The sequence below is a fragment of the Chiloscyllium plagiosum genome, chromosome 44 (genome assembly GCF_004010195.1).
Source record: "Chiloscyllium plagiosum isolate BGI_BamShark_2017 chromosome 44, ASM401019v2, whole genome shotgun sequence".
Taxonomy (NCBI): domain Eukaryota; kingdom Metazoa; phylum Chordata; class Chondrichthyes; order Orectolobiformes; family Hemiscylliidae; genus Chiloscyllium; species Chiloscyllium plagiosum.
This window is the reverse complement of record NC_057753.1, coordinates 5,352,849-5,375,274: the sequence shown is the minus strand read 5'-3', so window position 1 is coordinate 5,375,274 and position 22,426 is coordinate 5,352,849. Positions and strand designations below refer to the sequence as shown.

The following is a 22,426-nucleotide window of genomic DNA, read 5'->3' as shown; positions in this document are numbered from 1 at the left end:
TAATGGTAAGGTCCTAGGGAGTGTTGCTGAACAAAGAGACCTTGGAGTGCAGGTTCATAACTCCTTGAAAGTGGAGTCGCAGTTAGATAGGATAGTGAAGAAGGCGTTTGTTATGCTTTCTTTTATTGGTCAGCGTATTGAGTACAAGAGTTGGAAGGTCATGTTGCAGCTGTACAGGTCATTGTTTAGGCCACTGGAATATCGCGTGCAATTCTGGTCCCCTTCCTATCGGAAAGATGTTGTGAAACTTGAAAGGGTTCAGAAAAGATTTACGAGGATTTTGCCAGGGTTGGCAGATCTGAGCTACAGGGAGAGGTTGAACAGGCTGGGGCTGTTTTCCCTGGAGCGTCGGAGGCCACAGGGTGACCTTATAGAGGTTTACAAAATTGAGGGGCATGGATAGGGTAAATAGGCAAAGTCTTTTCCCTGGGGTCATGGAGTTTAGAACTAGAGGGCATAGATTCAGTGTGAGAGGGGAAAGATGTAAAAGAGACCTAAGGGGCAACTTTTTCACGCAGAGGGTGGTACGAGTATGGAATGAGCTGCCAGAGGATGTGGTGGAGGCTGGTATAATTGCAACATTTAAGTGGCATTTGGATGGGTATATGAATAGGTAGGGTTTGGAGGGATATAGGCCGGGTGCTGGCTGGTGGGACTGGTTTGGTTGGGATATCTGGTTGGCATGGACAGGTTGGACCGAAGGGTCTGTTTCCATGCTGTACATCTCTATGACTCTGTGTGGTCACTCTAAAAGTTCAGCTTCTGCCATAGCATTTAATTTGGAAGCAATTCCATACCTTGAGAATTGTTTTCTTTAAGATGTCGAATTCTGCATCCTATTTGGCCTGTCCCTGAAATTAAATCTGCTTGGCAATGTTGTCGCTGATGTGTTTTGATGCCACCAGATGTTATTACTGGATACGTCAGTCAGTGCTATAAAATGAGATTAGAATAGTTAGGTAATTGTTTTTGGACAGATCAGACTCAATGGGCCAAAGCTCCATTTTCTATGCTTCCGAACTCTCCGACTGAAAATCTGACTTGATAGAGCATGTTTAGTTTTGTTTCAGTTTAAAAAGATCTTTCATTGAAACACATGCCCATATAGAGTCAGAGATGTACAGCATGGAAACAGACCCTTCGGTCCAACCAGTCCAGGCCGAACAGATATCCCAACCCAATCTAGTCCCACCTGCCAACACCCAGACCATATCCCTCCAAACCCTTCCTATTCATATACCCATCCAAATGCCTCTTAAATGTTGCAATTGTATCAGCCTCCACCACATCCTCTGGCAGCTCATTCCATACACGTACCACCCTCTGCATGAAAAAGTTGTCCCGTAGGTCTCCCTCTAGGTCAGGACTCCCCAACCCCCGGGAAAAGACTTTGCCTATTTACTCTATCCATGCCCCTCATAATTTTGTAAACCTCTATAAGGGCACTCCTCATCCTCCGACGCTCCAGGGAAAACAGCCCCAGCCTGTTCATCTGTTCAGAATTTCTATTCTGTGCTTCTGCTAAAGAGTTACGTAAATTCAAAAACCCCTCTTTCAGGATATTAGTAGGGGAGGATTTTCAGATGGGAAGTTCAAATCAAACTTCTTGTCAAGTCCTAAGTGAAACTTTTGATTTCATCAGGACCTGGAAATCATCAATGTTTGAATGCAGGAAGAGAAATGCTTGTCTATTCTGTTTCTGTGAAAAGGTTTCAAACATCAGTGTAACTGGAACAGCACCAAGATAAAGACAATCAAGTGACAGTGTTCCAGTGCAATGATTGTGGAAAGAGTTTCAGCTTGTGTTGTGGAGAAAATATAGAGAATCACCAAGAGGTGCAAAGAGTTCTTCAAGAAGTAGATCTTTTATTTGCAAACAAAAAACTGTGACACTGAGAAAGCAGATTCTCGAATGCCCACAAACCTCAGGGTCTGTGGATTTCTATATTTTTTTTTTAATCATGTTTCTGTCAGCTTATCAGCATGTCCAACTATATTAATCAAAGTACCTCACTCTAGCTACACAATAAACCCGTGATGTTAGTTCCCATTATCTCTTTAGTTGTACATTCTATTTAATGCTATTCTAATGTCACGGTTAGATATTTATTGCTAACTGTGCTACAGTGATCTTCAATTGCAGACTAACCTATCATGATAGATATTTAGCTATTCCATCTGTTACAATAGTCTCCTGACTCTACTAACTATTAATTGGATATTTTAATGTCATGTCACAAATATTTATGGTCCCAATCCCGTCATCATAACACTTAACAGAGAAACTTGCTTTATTACTTGTGTTATCTCGCCATAGTGACCTTTCAGCCTTAACCTTACTCTGCGAATTGGTGTAAGAGCATCCCACTATTCTTATCCCATCCGGCCTTCCACAGACCACAGAATGCCAGTGGTCTTCATGCTTTAACCCTTCCATGCTTTCACATTCTTTATTTTCCATGCTAGTTATGCGGACTGAAAAAGTTACAGCAGCAAGAGATAATGTCCATGGCTACGTGCAGTTTTGACATTAACTGATTATCCAGTCTGGACTCACAGAAGGACAACAGCACCATAGAAAAACCATGGAAACATGAAGACTGTGATAAAGATTTCAATTATCCATCTGGAGACTCATCGATGTAGTCACACACAGGGGACAGCCCATTCACTTGCTCTATGTGTGGGAAGGGATTTACTTAATCAGGCGGCCTCATGTTACACCAGGCGATTTATACTGCAGAGAGGGCTTTCAGCTGTGCTTCCTGTGGGAAGCGTTTCAGGCTTTTACGCAGCAAGTCCACACTTGGAAGAGGCCATTTACCTGCTCTGTGTGTGGAAAGGGATTCACCCGGTTATCCAATGCACTGCAACACCAGTGAATTCACATTGGGGAGAGGCCATTCACCTGCTCCATGTGTGGGAAGGGATTCACTGAGTTGGGTCGGCTCATGTTACACCAGCAGCTTCACACTGAGGAGAGGCCATTCGCTTGCTCAGTGTGTGGGAAAGGTTTCACTCGATCAAGTTGTCTCGCATCACACCAGGGAGTTCATACTGGGGACAGGCCCTTCAGCTGCAGGTTCTGTGGAAATAGATTCAGGCAGTCATCCAATCGCACGGAACCCGGCAGGTCCACACTGTAGGGCGACCACTCCCCTGCATATCCTGTGGAACCCCGCACTGTAGGGCGACCACTCCCCTGCATATCCTGTGGAACCCCACACTGTAGGGCGACCACTCCCCTGCATATCCTGTGGAAAGACGTCAGTTCAATCTCAGCATACACAAGCGAGTTCACAGCAGGGAGAAGCCATTTGCCTGCTCCGTTTCTGGAATGGGATTTATTCAGTCAACCAGCCTATTAAGGCACCAGTGTGTTCACAGCAGTGAGAGGCTGCTCCCCTGCTTCACTTGTGGGAAGGGATTTGCTACTTCATCGAGCCAGCGAGGCCACACTGAATAGAAGTTGTGAACTGCACTTCCGTTAACAAAGTTTCTGGCAGTTATCCACCCTTGGTACATACCAGTGAGTTTACACTGGGAAGAAGCTAACACTTATGCGTGGGAAGGGATTCATTCAGTCACAAGAATCTGCCTGGACACCCAGTGAATACACGGGTGACTGTAAGATTTGGATTCTGCAGTTAATAACATCCATAGTTGAACTTTGTGTCCCCACAGTTGGAATATGTTTCTAGGCAAAAGTAGGTGCTGCAGATGCTAGAGATTAGAGTGGTGCTGGAAAAGCACAGCAGGTCAGGCAGCATCCTAGGAGTAGGAAAATCGATGCTTCAGGCAAAAGCCCTTCATCAGGACTGCCAAAGCCCCATCCTATGATGGATTGAGTGTAACATTCTGGATATATCATTGATTTTTCAGGGCTGCACTGTCCCTTTTCGCTGTCTGTGAATTTTCACATTAACTAAGGAACTTACAGCAGGACTCTATTTGCAATAAAATTGCAAGCTTTTTACTTCAATCCTAAATTGAATTTCAATGCAAATTCTTCAGTTCAATATCTGAAAACTGATTTAACATCTACACTTAGTGCTGATTAATTCTTACTGAAACCATTTATTGATGTATATTTTTCACAGCTGCAACTGATATTATTTTAAATACACATCAGTGTTAATATTGATGAAGTTTGGATGTTTCTGCGTATGATCCCTTATGATCCCATTGAGACCTACTCAGCAGAGATGAAGTGTTACTGAAGCAAGAAGCAAGAAGCAAAGTTTGATGTGTCACAAACCCAACAGCAACAACATCGCATTGGAAGTGCTTAAAACAGTGATAAAGAAAGAGAGAGAGACAAGGGGTTTTACCGCACTGAAAGAGGCACTTTAGTTCATCATGTTCATGCTAATCATCGCCTACCCATTCTCATCCTGTTTTCCAGCACTTGATGCATAACTTTTGTATGTTATGGCTTTTCAAGTGCTCATACTTTTTGCCATTTACATAAATGATTTGGATGCGAGCGTAAGAAGTACAGTTAGTAAGTTTGCAGGTGACACCAAAATTGGAGGTGTAGTGGACAACGAAGAGGGTTACCTCAGATTACAACAGGAACTTGACCAGATGGGCCAATGGGCTGAGAAGTGGCAGATGGAGTTTAATTCAGATAAATGCAAGGTGCTAAATTTTGGGAAAGCAAATCTTAGCAGGACTTATACACTCTGTTTCCATGCTGTACATCTCTATGACTCTATCTAAACACTTTTTCAATGTGAGGGTTTCTGCCTCTTTCATTCATTTAAACCATGAATTCCCACCACTCTCTCTGACTGAAAATAAATCTTTCATCAGATCCTCTGTGAACTTTCTGCTGCTTGCCTTAGAACTGTTGACCTTTCTGGTAAGGGGAAATTTCCCCCTGTCTATCCTATGACTCTCAGAACTTTGTACTCTTCAATTTCGGGTGCAGAGGAGGTTTACCAGGATGTTGCCTGGTATGGTAGAAAGATCGTATGAGGAAAGGCTGAGGCACTTGGGGTTGTTTTCATTGGAGAAAAGAATGCCCTGCCAGTAGCAGTGGTGGACTCTTCCTCATTATGGGCATTTAAGCGGGCATTGGATAGGTATATGGAGGATAGTGGGCTAGTGTAGGTTAGGTGGGCTTGGATCGGCGCAACATCGAGGGCCGAAGGGCCTGTACTGCGCTGTATTCTTCTATGTCCTATGTCCTATCAGGTAAACCATCAGCCTTATTTGCTCTCAGGAAAACAACCTCCCCCTATCTAGTCTGTCTTCATAGCTGAATCGCTCCAACCTAGGCAACCTCTTGGTGAAGCATTTCTTACCCTCTCGAGTGCAATCACATCTTTCCTCTAGCATGATCATTTGTATTACACACAGTATTTCTCATATGCCTTCTTAAGCACCTTACTTATCTGACCTCCAGAATCTATGCATTGAGGTCCCTGTGATTCCGAGGACACGCATTCAGTGTGCACTCCCTTGTTTAATTCTGTCCCTCAAAACCTTTTCCGATAGTTTCTGAAGAAGTTATACCAAACTTGAAACATTAGCTGTTTCTCTCCCGTGTTTTCTGTTTTGTTTCAGTTCTCTAGCGCCTGCAGTATTTTGCTTTTATCCGATTGTAATTTTGTGGGTTATCCCAACCTTGAACAGTGCTACCACAATAACTGTTGCCCAGTCCTCTGGCACACCTCCTGTTGCCAAAATTAATTTCAGGGCCCCTGCAATCTCCTCTCTTGCCTCCTACGCCAGCCTGAGATCCGTCTTATCTAGGCCTGGGGATTTATCGACTTTCAATCCTGCTAAAGTTGCTAAAAGCTCTTCCCTCTCAATGTTACTTGGTTCAAATATATCACAGTCCCCCTTTCTCTGAATTCCATACTTAAATCATCCTTTTCTGTGAGAAGATGCAAGGGAGTCATTTAAAATCTCAGCTCTAGCTCCAAACATTGTCAATCTGGTCCCTAATGCATTCTCTTTCCCTGATCATTCTCTTGCCCTTAATATATTATTGAACAGGAAAAGGCTTTGCATTTTCCTTAATGTGGCCTAGTTTTTTTTTAATCATGTCCCCTCTTTGCTGCCCTGGTTTACATAATCCCTTACACTTTCTATACTCCTCTAGGGCATCCACTGTTCTGAGTTCTCGATGTCTGCCTTAAAGCTTAACTTTCTCTTGCTTATGCATCTCTTAGTTTGGAGATGCCAGTGTGGGGGCGGGGTGTACAAAGTTAAAAATCTCACAACACCAGGTTAGAGTCCAACAGGTTTATTTGGAAGTCAAGAGTGGAATGCTGGAAAAGCACAGGAGATCAGGCAGCATCCAAGGAGCAGGAAAATCGATGTTTCGGGCAAAAGCCCTTCATCAGGAATGAGGCTGGGAGCATTGGGGGTGGAAAGATAAATGGGGGTGTGGGGCTGGGAAGAAGGTAGCTGAGTGTGCAATAGGTGGATGGAAGTGATAGGTCGGAGGGAAGGGTGGTGCAGATAGGTGGGAAGGAAGATGGACAGATGGGACAGGTCATGAGGGCTGTGCTGAGCTGGAAGGTTGGAACTGGGGTAAGTTGGGGGGAGGGGAACCTGATGAAAGAGCAACGCTTTGAAAGGTAGTACTTCCAAATAAACCTGTTGCACTATAACCAGGTATTGTACGATTTTTAACTTTATACATCTCTTGACATCCAGGGTTGTCTATTTCCATCCTTCACCTTTACCGTGCAGTCTGACTCTCCAACTGCTCTGGTATGGATTTTCCTGCAAGTGACTGCTCCCAATCCCCTTTGTCCGATCCTGTCCTATCATATTAGAATTGCCCTTTTCTCTGTTCAGATCCTTTGTTTTTGGGTCTATCTTTGTCCTTATCAATCATTGCTTCAAATCTTACTGAAATATCACCAAAATCCTCCCCCCACTCTCACCTACCCTGGCTTCAGCATTAAAGTATTGAATTGTGTGTACCAACCCATGTGAATGGTTCCCACCAACCTCCTTCGATGTCTGTAAACTACTTTTACACTGAACTCATAGTTTTGCGCCCAACCGACACCCTTACCCACATTTTCTTTTCACGTGGATTTTGCAAAGCTCTCCCCAGTGACACACTTGTCCTTGTTTAGAATGAATTCTCCCTCAATAAGATTCTGCATACAGTTGACTCATTTACAACGCTCCCTCTTTCTCTTTTCAGAGCAGTAATACAACAAGGTAGTCTTATGCTTGGCAGTTTGTGTTGAGCACCTCCATGATTGGTTGCGAGTCCTGTAGAATAAAATAGTGCATTGCAAAGGGATAGTTCCAGTCAGTCCCGCCCCCACCCCCACTTCATGTGAAAGTAACTTGAGAAGGCTTACTAGCCACATTGTGAGATCAGGGTGTGGCCTAGTTTATGAGGATGTCAGCTGCACTTTCACTCCTGTCACATTCCAAGGCCATTATCGAATTCAAAGAATGGGGATTTGTCTCTCTGTTGTGACTCCCTGAAGGTTGGGATGTCAACCACTTGAAAGGGTTGACACAAGTATTTGCAACTGTAACACAAAGACAATGAGATTTAAGCACGAAAGTCAAATCTTGATGATATCGTTGGCACAGCATCACTATTGGTCCTCTGGTACCAACTCTCATATGATACATAAAATAGGACAAAGACTCCCCTTGTGCTATCAGCAAATGAGGGATTAAAGTACACAGCAAACTATAATATAACTGAGGGATTATGAATCACTTAATAGTTTCGGGCTCAGGTGTGAGATTTGATTAGATTAGATTACTTATAGTGTGGAAACAGGCCCTTCGGCCCAACAAGTCCACACCGACCCTCCGAAGAGCAATCCACCCAGACCCATTCCCCTACAGTTACCCCTTCACCTAACACTATGGGCAATTTAGCATAGCCAATTCACCTAACCTGCACATTTTTGGACCGTGGAAGGAAAGCGGAGCACCCAGAGGAAATCCACACAGTTGCCTGAGGCAGGAATTGAACCCAGATCTCTGGCGTTGTGAGGCAGCAGTGCTAACCACTGTGCTACCCATTTGGATAGGTTTAAATAGATCCAGTCTGAGATTTGAACAGATTTGGGTTACAAAAGATCCCAGCAGATTTGGGTTACAAAAGATCCCAGCCGTCTAGTCTCTGAGATCTTTAAATAAAACGTAGGCGAGACAATTTGTTTCATCTTAGTTAATTGGTTAAATTAAAAGTGAGGGAAATGGCTCTTAACATTGCTAAAGAGGTTCTGGGGTTTGAAGATGCTCCTCAAATTTGCCAAGTAAGTTTAGAAAGACAGGAAGGACATACTCTTAGAATGAGCAAATAGGTTAGAATTGGGTTGAACCAGGGTCAAAAGGAAAGCTGAAATTGTAATGGCGTTGGTCAAGCACTTAGGTGTATCAGAGAAACAGAGAAGCGCAGGAGAGTTATAGAAACTTAAATTGCGATAGAGGCAAATGGAGTTAGAAGATAAAGAAAGAGAGAGAGAAAGGGAGAGAAGGTTCTTAGTGAGCAACTGCCTTCGAGAGAGAAACTCAAGAAATTAGGAAACATTCTCTATCAAAGGTACCTTTTCATATGAAACATACTCGCAGTAAAAAGAAAGACGACGACCCAGGGAGATCATCAACCCGAAGAAGAAACATTGAAAATGACAGTCGCTATGTGGTTTTGAAATTAAATTGGTGTAATTTTAAGAAGTGTCTTATTGGAACAACATATTGTTATAGAGTTGGAGGTAGGTAATAAGCAGTTTCAAGAAAGGGGGTGGGGGGCTCAGAGTGGTGAATAGTTGTTGTTTCATGTTCATAGAGTCATAGAGACCCTTCTGTCCAACTCGTCTATGCCGACCAGATATCCCAACCAAATCTAGTCAGAATTGGATTTCCTTAAATAGTGGAATCTGGGAGTTCTCTATCACTACTTTAACTGATTACGAGATGAGGTGAGCTTTTCTGTGTGTTTTGATTTAATTAATAGAAGGATTCACTGCCGTGTCGCAATAATTTATATATATAATATATAATCCCAACAGCATTCCTTTACAGCACTCATACCAGGGAGAATTCCCTTCTCCATCATAGCCATTGGGCTTAATGTAACAGTGGCCTTAATTCTCCATCTTCAGGATCTGACAGACTCTTTCGGGAAACCTGCATATCACTGAGCTTAGACTTCCTCAGTTTCAAATATCCCGTTCAGGGTTTTAACAAAATATTTATGGTCTGGAGCATTGAAACCAAACTCTTAAATTGATGTAACTATTTCTTAACAGTTCTGGGACATTTCCTTCTTTGGGGACAGCTTTTTGCATCCAGTTTCAGCCAAGACTTCTGCGAAAATTGCCCAATACAAAGGGGTTTTCTCCAAGCTTTCGGTGCTACCCGAAGCAAAATAAAATCATAAAATCTTCTAATACAGTCAAATGCACATCGGTTACACTCATAAAATTCTCTGCTGTTTTGTTTTTAACATTCATTACGATTACAGAAATGCTTACAAGTTCATTAGCAAAAAGGAGATTGAGGGAGGAACCTGATTGAGGTCTACAAAATCATGAAGGGTATAGACAGGGTGGATAGAGACAAGCTTTTTCCCAGGGTGAAGGATTCAATAATGAGAGATCATGCTTTCAAGGTGAGAGGTGGAAAGTTCAAGGGGGATACACGCGGCAGAGGGTGCGTCTGGAATGCATTGCCAGCAGAGGTGGTAGAGGCAGGCACAGTAGATTCATTTAAGATGCGTCTGGACAGATGCATGAGTAGCTGGGGAGCAGAGGGATGCAGATGCTTAGGAATTGGGTGACAGGTTTAGACAGTAGATTTGGATCGGCTCAGGCTTGGAGGGCCGAAGGGCCTGTTCCTGGGCTGTAAATTCTCATTGTTCTTTAATCTTCACACAGACAAACCTCACTAACTCCAAAATGTAATAATTTAGGAAGCCTAATGGAAAGGAACATGCTGTATAGTTAACACCAAAATACAGCCACCACTTGTAGCGTAGATGAGCTAGTCTCAACTCGGGATGGACGATTCTGCCGACTTATCCATAATGCTTTTTTTTTTAAATCCAGAAATGTTATTTTTTCAGTCCAGAAATACACACAATTGCATGTCTTCCTTTCCATCACCAAATCACCATTACTTTTCTTTTTGATATTAACTGTTAACCATCACCCTTGCAGCCAATTAGGATGTTGCATCTGCTTTCTTTTCCCACATCCGTAAGTGTTATCCCACACAACCGATCGACTTCCCCACCAACGAATCACTATTTTTACCTATTAACCACCTCCAATAATCACCTCTGCAGTCAATTAGAAGTTTACATGCAAAGCCTATTACAGATGTAGGTTTGCTCGCTGAGCTGGAAGGTTCAGTCGTTTCGTCACCCTACTAGGTAACATCTTCAGTGGGCCTCTGGGTGAAACACCGGTTCATGAATCCTGCTTTCTATTTATATGTTTGGGTTTCTTTGGGAAATGACATCACAGGAAATGACATCACCAACCCAACCATCCCCACTGAAGATGTTACCTAGTAGGGTGACAAAACATCTGAAAATGAACCTTCCAGCTCAGCGAGCAAACCTACATCCAGAACCTTAACCTGAGCTACAAATTTTCTCAAAATCCATGAAAGCCTATTACAGGGAATGAAGAAGAGTGGGGATAGGGAGAACAGGAAGGGGCTAAATTAAAAATGGAGTTGGATGGGGAAATAAACCACTGTACCCACTCTGGTGCACACCTCTCTATAAAGACATTGAGAGCACTGGTGGACACCTCATGTTCATCCAATGACGCCTGAGCACAAACATAGCCACACAAGAGGGACAGAATGACTCTGTCCACATCCTACTACCTAAAGCTGTTGTGCCTGCTTTTTCTTTTTTGTATATAGTCAGAAGTGCTCATATGCACAGCCGAATGTGATTTCTCCCACCAAATCAGAGAAACTGCGGATTTGAGATAAATCCACAAGCTGAAGTCGCACAAACTAAAGTTAGCAGTAGCCTTAAATTTTAATCATATCCAAATTCTCACCTTGGTTATTTAACTACAAAGGGATCAACGGGTACGGAGTTGGATGATCAGCCATGGTCACTTTTAACTGCAGATCATGGTGGCTTAGTCGTTAGCACTGCTGCCTCACCAGGGTCCCAGGTTCGATTCCAGCCTCAGGCGACTGACTGTGTGGAGTTTGCACATTCTCCCCATGTCTGCGTGGGTTTGCTCCGGTTTCCTCCCACAGTCCAAAGATGTACAGGTCAGGTGAATTGGCCTAGCTAAAATTGCCCATAGTGTTAGGTCCATTAGTCAGAGGGAAATGGGTCTGGGTGGGTTACTCTTCGGAGGGTCAATGTGGACTGGTTGGGCTGTAGAGAATCTAATCTAACCTGTACCTGAGTCAGGGTCAGAGGCTGTGTGAGAATAGGGTCACAAGGTCAAGATCAGTTCTGAGAGCAGAGAAAGATGCTCAGAGAAAGTTCAAGGCTCGGGCAAGTGGAACACTCAAGGCAACTTGGCCCCAATGGTGAGTGGAATGGGAGCAGCAGCACAGGCAGTTTATCAGAGTATGTCAATTTCCGTGGCAAAAAGAGACCCACATACTTGTTCGAAAGATTAAGACTCAACACTTTGTGTTTAATACTGAGCCAATTTATTTGACTTATATTTGGAATTTTGACACGTATAACTGGAGTTCAACAAAACCAACAGGAGCAGACGACCACAAATATGCTTCAGTTCTGGATGTGACTAAACAGCAAAGCCCAGTCCCTGTAGTTACTTGTGAGTTTGCTGGTGTCTCAGGAGATGCGATAATTGAGTGAATCCCTTCCCACACTTGAAGCAGGAGAACGGTTTTTCCCCAGTGTGAACCCGCTGGTGGACAGTGAGGTGCGATGACCGCTTGAACTTCATCCCACAGCGAGGGCAGCTGAACGGTCTCTCGTCCGTGTGAGCACGTTGATGGGATTTCAGTTCCCCCGAACTCTTATAGCACTTCCCGCACTCTGGGCACTGAAAAGGTCTTTCGCCGGTGTGAACTCGCTGGTGTATTAGCAAGTTGGATGAATCACTGAACCCCTTCCCACACACTGAGCAGGTGAATGGCCTCTCCCCCGTGTGAACTTGCTGGTGGACAGTGAGTTGAGATGAGTGCTTGAACCCAGCCCCACAGTGAGAGCACTTGAATGGCCTCTCGTCTGTGTGAACATGTTTATGGGACATCAGCTCTCCGGAACTTTTAAAGCACTTTGCGCAGTCTGGACATTTAAAAGGTCTCTCCCCAGTGTGAACCCTCTGGTGTATCTGTAGGTTGGACGAGTCACTGAATCCTTTCCCACACTCAGGGCAGGTAAATGGTCTCTCGCCGGTGTGAATTTGCTGGTGCACAGTGAGTTGAGATGATCGCCTGAATGCAGTCCCGCAGCGAGAGCATCCGAACGGTCTTTCATCAGTGTGAGTATGTCGATGGGAGATCAATTCCCTGGAACTTTTGAAGAACTTGCTACAATCTGGGCATTTAAACGGTCTCTCATCAGTGTGAACTCGCTGGTGTCTCAGTAGGTTGGAAAGCTGAGTGAACCTCTTCCCACAGTCAGAGCAGGGAAACGGTCTCTCCCCGGTATGTGCGCGCTCGTGCGTCAGCAGGTGAGCTAGCTGAGTGAAACCCCTACCACACTCAGAGCAGCTGAATGGCCTCTCCCCTGTGTGAATTCGCTGGTGGACAGTGAGGTAAGATGATCGCCTGAACCTAATCCCACAATAAGGACACTCGAACGGTCTCTCGTCAGTATGAATACATTGATGGTGCATCAATTCCCCAGAATTTTTATAGAACTTTCCACAGTCTGGACATTTATACGCCGTGTCACTAGTATGAGTGCACTGGTGTCTCAGTAGGTTGGATACCCGAGTGAATCCCTTCCCACAGTTTGAGCAGGGAAACGGTCCCTCCCCAGTGTGTGCGGACTGGTGTGCAAGTAAATGGGATGACTGAGTGAATCCCTTCCCACAAATGGAACAAGTGAATGGCCTTTCCCCACTGTGACTGCGCCGATGGCTTTCCAGCTTCGATGGGGATTTGAAACCCTTCCCACAGTCCTCACATTTCCATAGTTTCCGCCCATCATCACCACATTTATGTTCTAATAGGTCAGATGGTTGGTTGAAGTCTTGCCCACACAAGGAACACGTGAACGATTTCTTGCAACTGTTAACAGTGCTTTCTCCTTCCATGTTGAAAATTTCACAATACTGAGTTTATAGTAAATACGGCATCGCCATCAGAACCCGACATGGATTGCAAAAATAGTAATTGCTGGAAAAGCTCAGTAAGTCTGGCAGCAGCTATGGAGAGACATCAGAGGTATTGTTTCAGATCAAATGATTCTTCCTAAACCTCGACATGGTTTGATTTGTTTCCCAACTACAAATCAAAGGCAAGTTGTGAGATACAGCTGAATGGATCTGGTCTTTTGAGGGTCTTAGGAAATGATTAACATGAAAGCTTCCAGATTGCCAAAATAATCCATCTGGTTTGGTAATGTTCGTCAAGGAAGGGAAGCTGCCACCTGCTGTGTGCCTCCTCAAGACTTTGGGCTGTGCGGAAAGTGACAAAGAAAAAGAGAAAGGAAGAGGTGAAAGAGGCAGGAATTTTGACAATAACTCCCAAATCCTCAACCCTCACCACCTTAAAAGACCAGGCTTGCTGGTGGATGTGAACACCATCACCTCCAAGTCACACCTCACCCCCACACCTCCCAACAACTGGACGAACAGGGATATCCACTATTTAAACACCAGAAGATCAATTGGCCAAATGATGAATAAAAGATTGCAAGATTACAAAAAGTTACTTGGCAGGTCCAGCAAGTGATTATAATAACTAAAAGAATGTTACTGTTTATTACAAGGCAAACTTTATTTAAAAAAAACAAGGTTATACTTAATTCATACAGAGCACTGAGGAAATCATTATACTGTGTACAGCAGTGGGCTTCTTATTTAAGGATAAAAATCCTTTGGAGGAGATTCAGAAAACATTTATGAGAGCAATACCCTTGAATAGATGGGTTTTCTTATTCGGAAAAGTTGGATAGTTTTAGCTTGTATCCACTGGGAATTTAGAGAATAAGAGGGGGTTTGATTGAAATCTACAAGAGCCTGAGATGGTGTAACTGGGGCTCAGTGATTAGCACTGCTACCTCACAGCACCAAGGACCTGGGTTCAATTCCAGCCTCGGATGTCAATCTGTGCATAGTTTGCACATTCTCCACCCCCCATTTGCATGGGTTTCTTCCAAGTGCTCCGGTTTATTCCAACCATCCAAAGATGTGCAGGTTAGGTGAATTGGCTATGCTAAATTGCCAATTCAGTGCTCAGGGATGTGAAGGTCACATGCATCAGTCAGGGGAAATGTAGAGTGATAGGATAGGAAATGGGTCTGGGTAGGATACTCTTTGGAGGGTCAGTGTGGACTTGTTGAGCCAAAGGGCCTGTTTCCACATTGTAGGGATTTTATGAACTGCATGGATGGATGAGCATGTTGTCTCACGTGACTCTCAAACTAAAGGTCAATGAGGTCGTCTGTCTGAGTCAGTGATGAGCGGGAATGTTTTTCCCAAAGGGTTCCTGAGCCTTTGGAACACAGCAGGGGGCGGACACGCATTGATCTCCATGTAGACCACGTGAGCCCCAGAGCAAGAGCCTGAGACCCTGGCAGTCGCGCGTGCGCCCCTCCGCCCACTGCCCCGCAGAAAGATGGCACTCCCCTTTCCTCCGCCACCGCAATGGTTCATCGCCCCCTACAAAGATGGCGGCAGTTTTTTTTAAAAAAGACCACGCTAATCCCCCGGAAAAAGCCGGACGCCGTTCAAATGGTTACAATCCCGGCACCGCAAGCGTTTCCTTTGCAGCTTGAGACCCCCCGCAGCCAATGTCGGTGACGGTCTCCCGCGCCCCAAACGGCCGGATCCGTTGCTCGACACTCACCCGATTTCTCCAATCCTACCGCACAGCCTCGAACCCTGAACCCCCCCTTCCCGGGCTGGAACTGCGCATGCTCCTACACGGGGGACTTTGCGCATGCTCCACTTAACCCCACCTCCTCTGCTGAAGGGTTGACAGCATCCCAGAGTGGTTTGTAGGTTCATAGTAATTTATGATTTGGAGATGCCAGTGTTGGACTGGGGTGTGCAAAGTTAAAAATCACACAACACCAGGTTATAGTCCAACAGGTTAGTGCTTCCAAATAAACCTGTTAGACTATAAACTGGTGTTGTGTGATTTTTAACATAGTGGTCAGTCACTCAACATACGCCCAAAGGGCAATGTAATATAAGCTTACAGTCAAAAAAGAGTCATACCGCAGAGAAACAGATCTCATGTCTACGCCGACCAACAGACACCAAACTGAACTCATCCCATTTACCTGCATTGACTCCGTGGCTGATTATGGCCTGGCATTTTAGGTGTTTATTGCAGAAGAAAATGCAAAGCTGATGTCAGGGACAGCGCAGAGGTGTTGTATGGTTCTACATATGTGAGAGTCTGGAAGGATTTTCTCATATACAGCTAAAAGACATTTTTCCTCAGCATTATCCTTTACAGATACTCATCACCAGTGAGATCTTCTTTGCACACCTGATGAGCTCCCAAATGTTTCCTCTTGGCAACTTTCCACATGTTGACCAGGGGAGATCGTCCTTGGCTGTCCAAGAGACTTGTGGAAACAGGCTCGTTCACTGAGTTCAGGCTGCACTCTACAGAAAGCGCAATACTTTTGAAATCTCTGTATACTTGAGCTGTCTACTTATTTTTATTCTTTTCTGCAATGTGGGCATTGTGGTGCTAAGCTGTCTTCTTGAACTGCTGCAGTCCGTGTGTAGTAGGTAGACCCATGATGCTATTACGGAGGGAATTCCAGGATTTCATCCCAGTGATAATGAAGGAACAGCAACATATTTCAAAGTCAGGATGGTGAGTGGTTTGGAGGGGAACATGCAGGTGGTGGTGTTCTCATGTATCTGTGACCTTTGTCCTTTTGGGTTGGAATGGTCAACGGTTTCAAACATGCTGTCTTCAAGAATCTTTGGTAAATTTCTGCAGTGCATTTTGTAGATAGTACACACTGTTGCTACTGAATATTGGTGAACAAGGGAGTGAATGCTTGCGGATGTAGCGCCAATCATGCTGGCTGCTTTGTACTGGATGTTGTCAATTTTCTTGAGTATTATTGGAGCTGCACTCATCCAGACAAGTGGGGAGTATTCCATTACAGTCCTGACTTGTGCATTAGAGATGGTGGATAAGTTTTGGGAAGTCAGGAACTGACATGCTTGCTGCAATATTCCAAGTCTCTGACCTCCTCTTGTTGGCATTGTATTTATATATGTTTTAATAACCTGTTCACGGATGTTATTATGCATCTCCGAGCAGGTGGGACAGTGAATCCACACCTCCAGGGTATAGAGTCATAGAATTGTACAGCACACAGTAACCAGATATTCTAAATTAATCTATTAAAATCACCATTTGGCCAAGTCCCTCTAAAACCTTCCTATTCACATACCCATCCAGATGCCTTTTACACATTGTAATTGTAAAAGCCTCTATCACTTCCTCTGGCAGCTCATTCCATACATGCACCACCCTCTGCATGAAAACGTTGCCATTTTTAGGGTCACTTTTATATCATTCCCCCTCCTCACCTTAAAACATTTTCCTCTCACCTTAAAGCTTCCCTCTTACCTTAAAGCTAGTTTTGAGCTCCCCCATCCTGGGAAAAAGACCTTGGCTATTCATCCTATCCATGCCCCCTCATAATTTTATAGCCCTATTCAGACTGTCCCTATAACTCAAACCCACTAGTTGATCTTCTAGTCAGTGGTAGCCACCAGAATATTGACAGCGGGGAATTCAGTGATAGTGATGCCATGCAATGTCAAAAATTCAGTGCAACACCTTCAGACATTTTTCTAGTCCTGGCGGTATTGTAAAAGAACTGCCGTAATCCAAAAAACATTGTGGAATCATAGAATCCCTATAGTGTGGAAACAGGCTTTTTGGCCCAACACGTCCACACTAACCCTCCGAAGACTAACCCACCATTCCCCTACCCTATTATCCTACGTTTTCCCCAGACTAAAGCACCTAACCTACACATCCCTGAACACTCTGGGGCAATTTAGCACGGCCAATTCACCCGAACCTGCACATCTTTGGACGGTGGGAGGAAACCGGAGCACCCGGAGGAAACCCACACAGACACGGGGAGAATGTGCAAACTCCACACAGACAGTCACCCCGAGGCTGGAATCCAACCCGACTCCCTGGCGCTGTGAGGCAGCAGTGCTGACCAGTGAGCCACCGTACTGCAAAATTTAGAGGAAGAGTAGGCAATTTGATTGTTTGGAACTGCTCCACCTTTCAATATTTATCACGGCTGATCCTCCATCTCAATGCTATATGCCTGCTTTCTCCTCATACCTTGGTGCCTTTAATTTTTTTTTTTTACAAATGTCTCTTTTTTTTCCTGAATGTTTTCAGTTTCTTGGCCTCCACCACTTTCTGTGGAAGGGAATTTCACAGGTTCATTACCCTCCAGGTGAAGACATTTTTCCTCATCTCAGTCATTTCCCCACAATGTTACTGCGTGGTTATTGGTCCTGCGAGATGAACCTCATCTAGTGTGTTCAGCCTTGGTTGCCAGGAAGAGGATTAGAATTGGTGGCGAAGGAGTGGGTTTGTAGCGGGGACTGAAGGCAATAACACCAGTCTTCCCAACATTTAAATGGAGGAAATTTCTGCTCATCCAGTACTGAATCATAAAATCCCTGCAGGCCCTTCGGTCCAACAAGTCCACACTGACCCTCTGAAGAGTAACCCACCCAGACCTATTCCCCTACCCTATAACTCGACATTTCCCCTTGACTAATTCACTTAACCTACACATCCCTGAACACTGTGGACAACTTAGCATGGCCATCTAAACCGCACATCTTTGGATTGTGGGAGCAAACTGGAGGAAACCCACACAGACACAGGGAGAACGTGCAAACTCCACACAGAGAGTAGCCCGAGGCCGGAATCGAACCCGGGTCCCTGGCGCTGTGAGGCAGCAGTGCTAGCCGCAGTGCCACCCTTCACTGTCAGACAGGTCTGGACAGTGCATGGCTTGAAGGTGGTGGTGTTCCCATCCACCTGCTACCTCGGTCCTTCTAGTTGGTAAAGGCTGAGGGTTTCTGTGAACATTCCAGTTCAGTTGTAGTTATATTAAATTAGAACTTAGAACATAGAACACAGAACATTACAGCGCAGTACAGGCCCTTCGGCCCTCGATGTTGCACCGCCCTGTCATACTAATCTGAAGCCCATCTAACCTACACTATTCCATGTACGTCCATATATTTGTCCAATGACGACTTAAATGCACTTAAACTTGACGAATCTATTACCGTTGCAGGCAAAGCATTCCATACCCTTACTACTCTAGGAGTAAAGAAACTACCTCTAACATCTGTCTTATACCTACCTCCCCTCACTTTAAAGCTATGCCCCCTCGTGTTTGCCGTCCCCATACTTGGAAAAAGGCTCTCCCTGTCCACCCTATCTAACCCTCTGATTATCTTGTATGTCTCTATTAAGTCACCTCTCAACCTTCTTCTCTCTAATGAGAACAGCCTTAAGGCCCTCAGCCTTTCCTCGTAAGACATTCCTTCCATACCAGGCAACATCCTAGTAAATCTCCTCTGCACCCTTTCCAAAGCTTCCACATCCTTCTTATAATGCGGTGACCAGAACTGTACACAATACTCCAAGTGTGGCCATACCAGAGCTTTGTACAGCTGTAGCATAACCTCCTGGTTCCAGAACTCAATCCCTCTATTAATAAAGGCCAAAACACTGTATGCCTTCTTAACAACCTTGTCAATCTGGGTGACAACTTTCAGGGATCTGTGTACCTGGACACCAAGATCTCTCTGCTCATCTGCACTCCCAAGAATCTTACCATTAGCCCAGTACTTTGCATTCCGATTACTCCATCCAAAGTGTATCACCTCACACTTGTCCACATTAAATTCCATTTGCCACCTCTCAGCCCAGCTCTGCAGCTTATCTATGTCTCTCTGCAACCTACTACATCCTTCGTCACTATCCACAACTCCACCGACCTTAGTGTCGTCCGCAAATGTACCAACCCACCTTTCTAAGCCCTCATCCAGGTCATTTATAAAAATGATGAACAGCAGTGGACGCAACACCGACCCTTGCGGTACACTGCTAGTAACTGGACACCAAGATGAACATGTTCCATCAACTACAACCCTCTGTTTTCTTTCAGCAAGCCAATTACTGCACCTTCATCCCTGAACTCTGTTTTTTAAAAAATTCTCCATTGAGAACATCTTTGTGTAAGTTCAGATAGAACAGCATGTCCCCTTTCCTGAAATATTGAGTGTGTATTCCCATACTCTCTCTCACTCCTTTCTCTTTCTGCTTTATATCAATTTCACAGCGAATTAGAAGAATTTGTAGTAGGAAATTCAAACCAAACACCGCATCACTATCTGACAGTCACCCCCATTATCATAACCTGGATATCATCGGAGTTTGAACATGGAAGCAGAAAGCACCGTTCGGAGTGGGAAGAAACCCTGTAAGTGTTTGATGTGGTGGAGGCTTCACTAGTTCATCTGGCCTGTCAAAACATAAATGCGGTCACAACAGAGAGAAACTGCGGACATTTGCGGTTTGTTGGGAAGGGTTTCATTTTCCCACCGGATGTCAAAACTCATCGGCGCAGTCACGCACCAGGGAGAGGCCGTTCAGTGACTCTGAGTGTGAGAAGGGTTTCACCCAGGTATCCGACCTGCTGACACACCGGCGGGTCCACACTGGTAAGAGGTCATTCAGTTGTCTGGAGGGAAGGGATTCCGTCATTAATCTCACCTTTTGATACACCACTGCCTTCACACCCGGGAGAGGTCACTCACCTGCTCTGAGTGTGGGAAGGGATTTACCCAGTTGTTCCATTTGCTGTCATTCCAGCATGTGCATGGTAGGGATAGGCCGTTCACCTGCTCCAAGTGTGGGAGCAGGTGAACTGCTTCATTCGACCTACTGGCACACCAGTGAGCTCACAATGTCCAGACTGCGAGAAGTGCTACAAAAGTTCTGGGGAACTGATGTCACATCAACATGTTATTATGAAGGTGGAGGTGTGTACTGTGCCTTTAAGAGAGAGTGAAAGCTGGCAAGGACTGACTGCAAGCACAGAGTGTGCTGAACAATTTAAAAATGTAACATTTGGCTGTGAAACAAATAGCTGGAGCTGAGTTGCCATGGTACACCACAAATTCGAGTTCGGCCAATCAGTTTAAGTTATGCCTCAAGATACCAGAATCCAATCAAATTTGAATTTTAATGTTTCGATGACATCAAACCAATAAGACACTCCAATGATTTGGGTTAAAAAAATCATGTATTTTGAAAAATTCGCCAGCAGCAAAGAACACCCGCAGAATCGTACTCAGAAAGGTACCTGATCATATGAAATCTGTGCAGCAGAAGACTAAAGAAAAGATGACCCAGGAAAATCTACAGAGGAACATCAACCCAGCTGACTGGTTTTGAAATTATAATCTTTTTGTTAAACTTAATCGGGGGGGGGGGGGGGGAGGGAGTTATCAGATCAGTATATTGTTGTAGAGTGGGAGGCAGATAAATTGATCAGATAAAGGACGTTTACAGTGCAGACAATTGCTATTTAATGTTTTTTTCTAACTTGGAGTTAAAGAATAAATTGTTAATTTTTTTCTTTAAATAGGGGAATTGGTAGTTCTCCGTCACTCATAATTTTAACAGATTTACGAGGCGAGGTTTAAATTAGCAGAAGGGTTTGCCCCCTGTCGTAACAACGTTCACTCGGACGAGAGACCACACAGATGTTCGCACTGTGGAAGAGGGTTCAAGCACTCATCACGACTCAACATACACCAGTGAGTTCAGACCAGGGAGAGACCATTCACTCGCACTGACCGTGGGAAGGGATTCACTCAGTCGTCCCACTCACTAAAGCAGCAGCACGTTCACACGGGAGAGAAGCCATTCACTCACTCTGAGAGTGGAAAGGGATTCACTCAGTCATCCAACCTGCTGAGACACCAGAGAGTTCACGAGTAATTACAATGCTTGGGTTTTGGTGTTAAATTTGAAACTCTGGAAAGGGTTTTAATTGTCGAGGAGGAAGTTTTGGATAAGTTGTCTGTTCTTAAAGTTAATAAAAGCACTGGGTATGGCTAAGGTGCCCCCAGGGACACTGAGGAAAGTCAGAGTGAATATTGTGGAGGCCGTAGCTACATTGTCCAGCCTTTCCTTACATTCAGCAGTGTTGGCAGAGTACTGGAGACTTGCAGATGTTAGATTCAGGAAAGAATGTAAAGGCGAAGTCAACAGCTCCCGAGTCAGCTTTACCTCAATGAGTGGGAAACTGTGAGAAACAATACATGGGACAATAGATGATCACATGGAGAATTTCTGCGTAATTAAGAAGAGCTAATTCAGGGAAAATTGCATTAACTATCGTGCTGGAGTTTTGCGAAGAGGTGGCGGGGAGAGTTCTCAGGACAGTGCAGTTGGTGTCATGCATGCGGACTGATTTGCCACACAGCAGACCCATACACAAAGTTAGAGATTGTGGAATAGGGGACAGGAGCAACATGGATATGGAAATAGCCAATTGACAGTAATGGTTACTGCATGTTTGAAGGGCTAAAGCAAGCATCGTAGTAGAATTCCCCAGGGTCTTGTTGGAACACTTGCTTTTCCTCATACATATTGCCACAAATGGATTAAAACCAATGCTAGTACATATCTTTAGTGACTGCTTTTTGAAACACCCCACTAAGATGGCTGCAGTAATCACGTTACTGCACTCAGCAGACAACTGTTCCAAAGCTCCTTCTGAAGTCAAAGTCAGCGGGAAAATCAATAGCTCATGTACCTCCTGATGGGACTATTGTGTTGTAAACTATTGTGTTGCAAAGATTATCTCCGAGAGCAACCCCAATACACAAGGATTGCAAGTTGCTATATTGTCAAAGAACAAAGAAAATTTACAGCCGAGGAACTGGCCCTTCAGCCCTCCAAGCCTGAGCCGATCCAGATCCACTGTCTAAACCGATCGCCCAATTCCTAAGCATCCATATACCTCTGCTCCCCACTTACTCATGCATCTGTCCAGATGTACCTTAAATAAATCTACCATGTCTGCCTCTACCATCTCTGCTGGCAAAGAGTTCCAGGCACCTACCACCCTCTGTGTAAAACACTTGCCGCATATATCAACCTTGAACTTTTCACCTCTCTTTATTGAATCCTTCACCCTGGGAAAACGCTTGTCTCTATCCAACCTGTCTATACCCTTCATGATTTTGTA

The 22,426-nt window shown here is 44.6% G+C and overlaps 2 protein-coding genes across 5 annotated transcripts in view; one reads left to right on the top strand and one right to left on the bottom strand.

The window, feature by feature from the left end:
- The window catches only part of LOC122543488 (zinc finger protein 436-like), a 48,549-nt gene that overhangs the window by 2,285 nt on the left and 23,838 nt on the right, over positions 1–22,426 (top strand). Inside the window, exon 3 of one of the 4 annotated variants that reach the window (XR_006310051.1) lies at positions 2,467–4,172. The exons of 1 other annotated variant lie outside the window; for it this stretch is intronic. The gene's annotated coding sequence lies outside the window, so the exon portion shown is untranslated. Of the gene's footprint in view, positions 1–1,642; positions 1,873–2,466; positions 4,173–19,504; positions 19,646–22,426 lie in introns of those variants that run through there. 2 more of the 4 variants (XR_006310052.1, XM_043682216.1) reach the window with 2 other exon arrangements.
- LOC122543640 (zinc finger protein 2 homolog) lies at positions 11,766–13,076 on the bottom strand. The gene has a single exon (XM_043682462.1). The coding sequence runs from the start codon at positions 12,798–12,800 to the stop codon at positions 11,766–11,768; it is 1,035 nt and encodes a 344-aa protein (XP_043538397.1). The 5' UTR covers positions 12,801–13,076.

Excerpts from the sequence above, each read along its gene's own strand:
- LOC122543640 (XM_043682462.1), bottom strand. The coding sequence starts at position 12,800 with ATGCACCATCAATGTATTCATACTGACGAGAGACCGTTCGAGTGTCCT.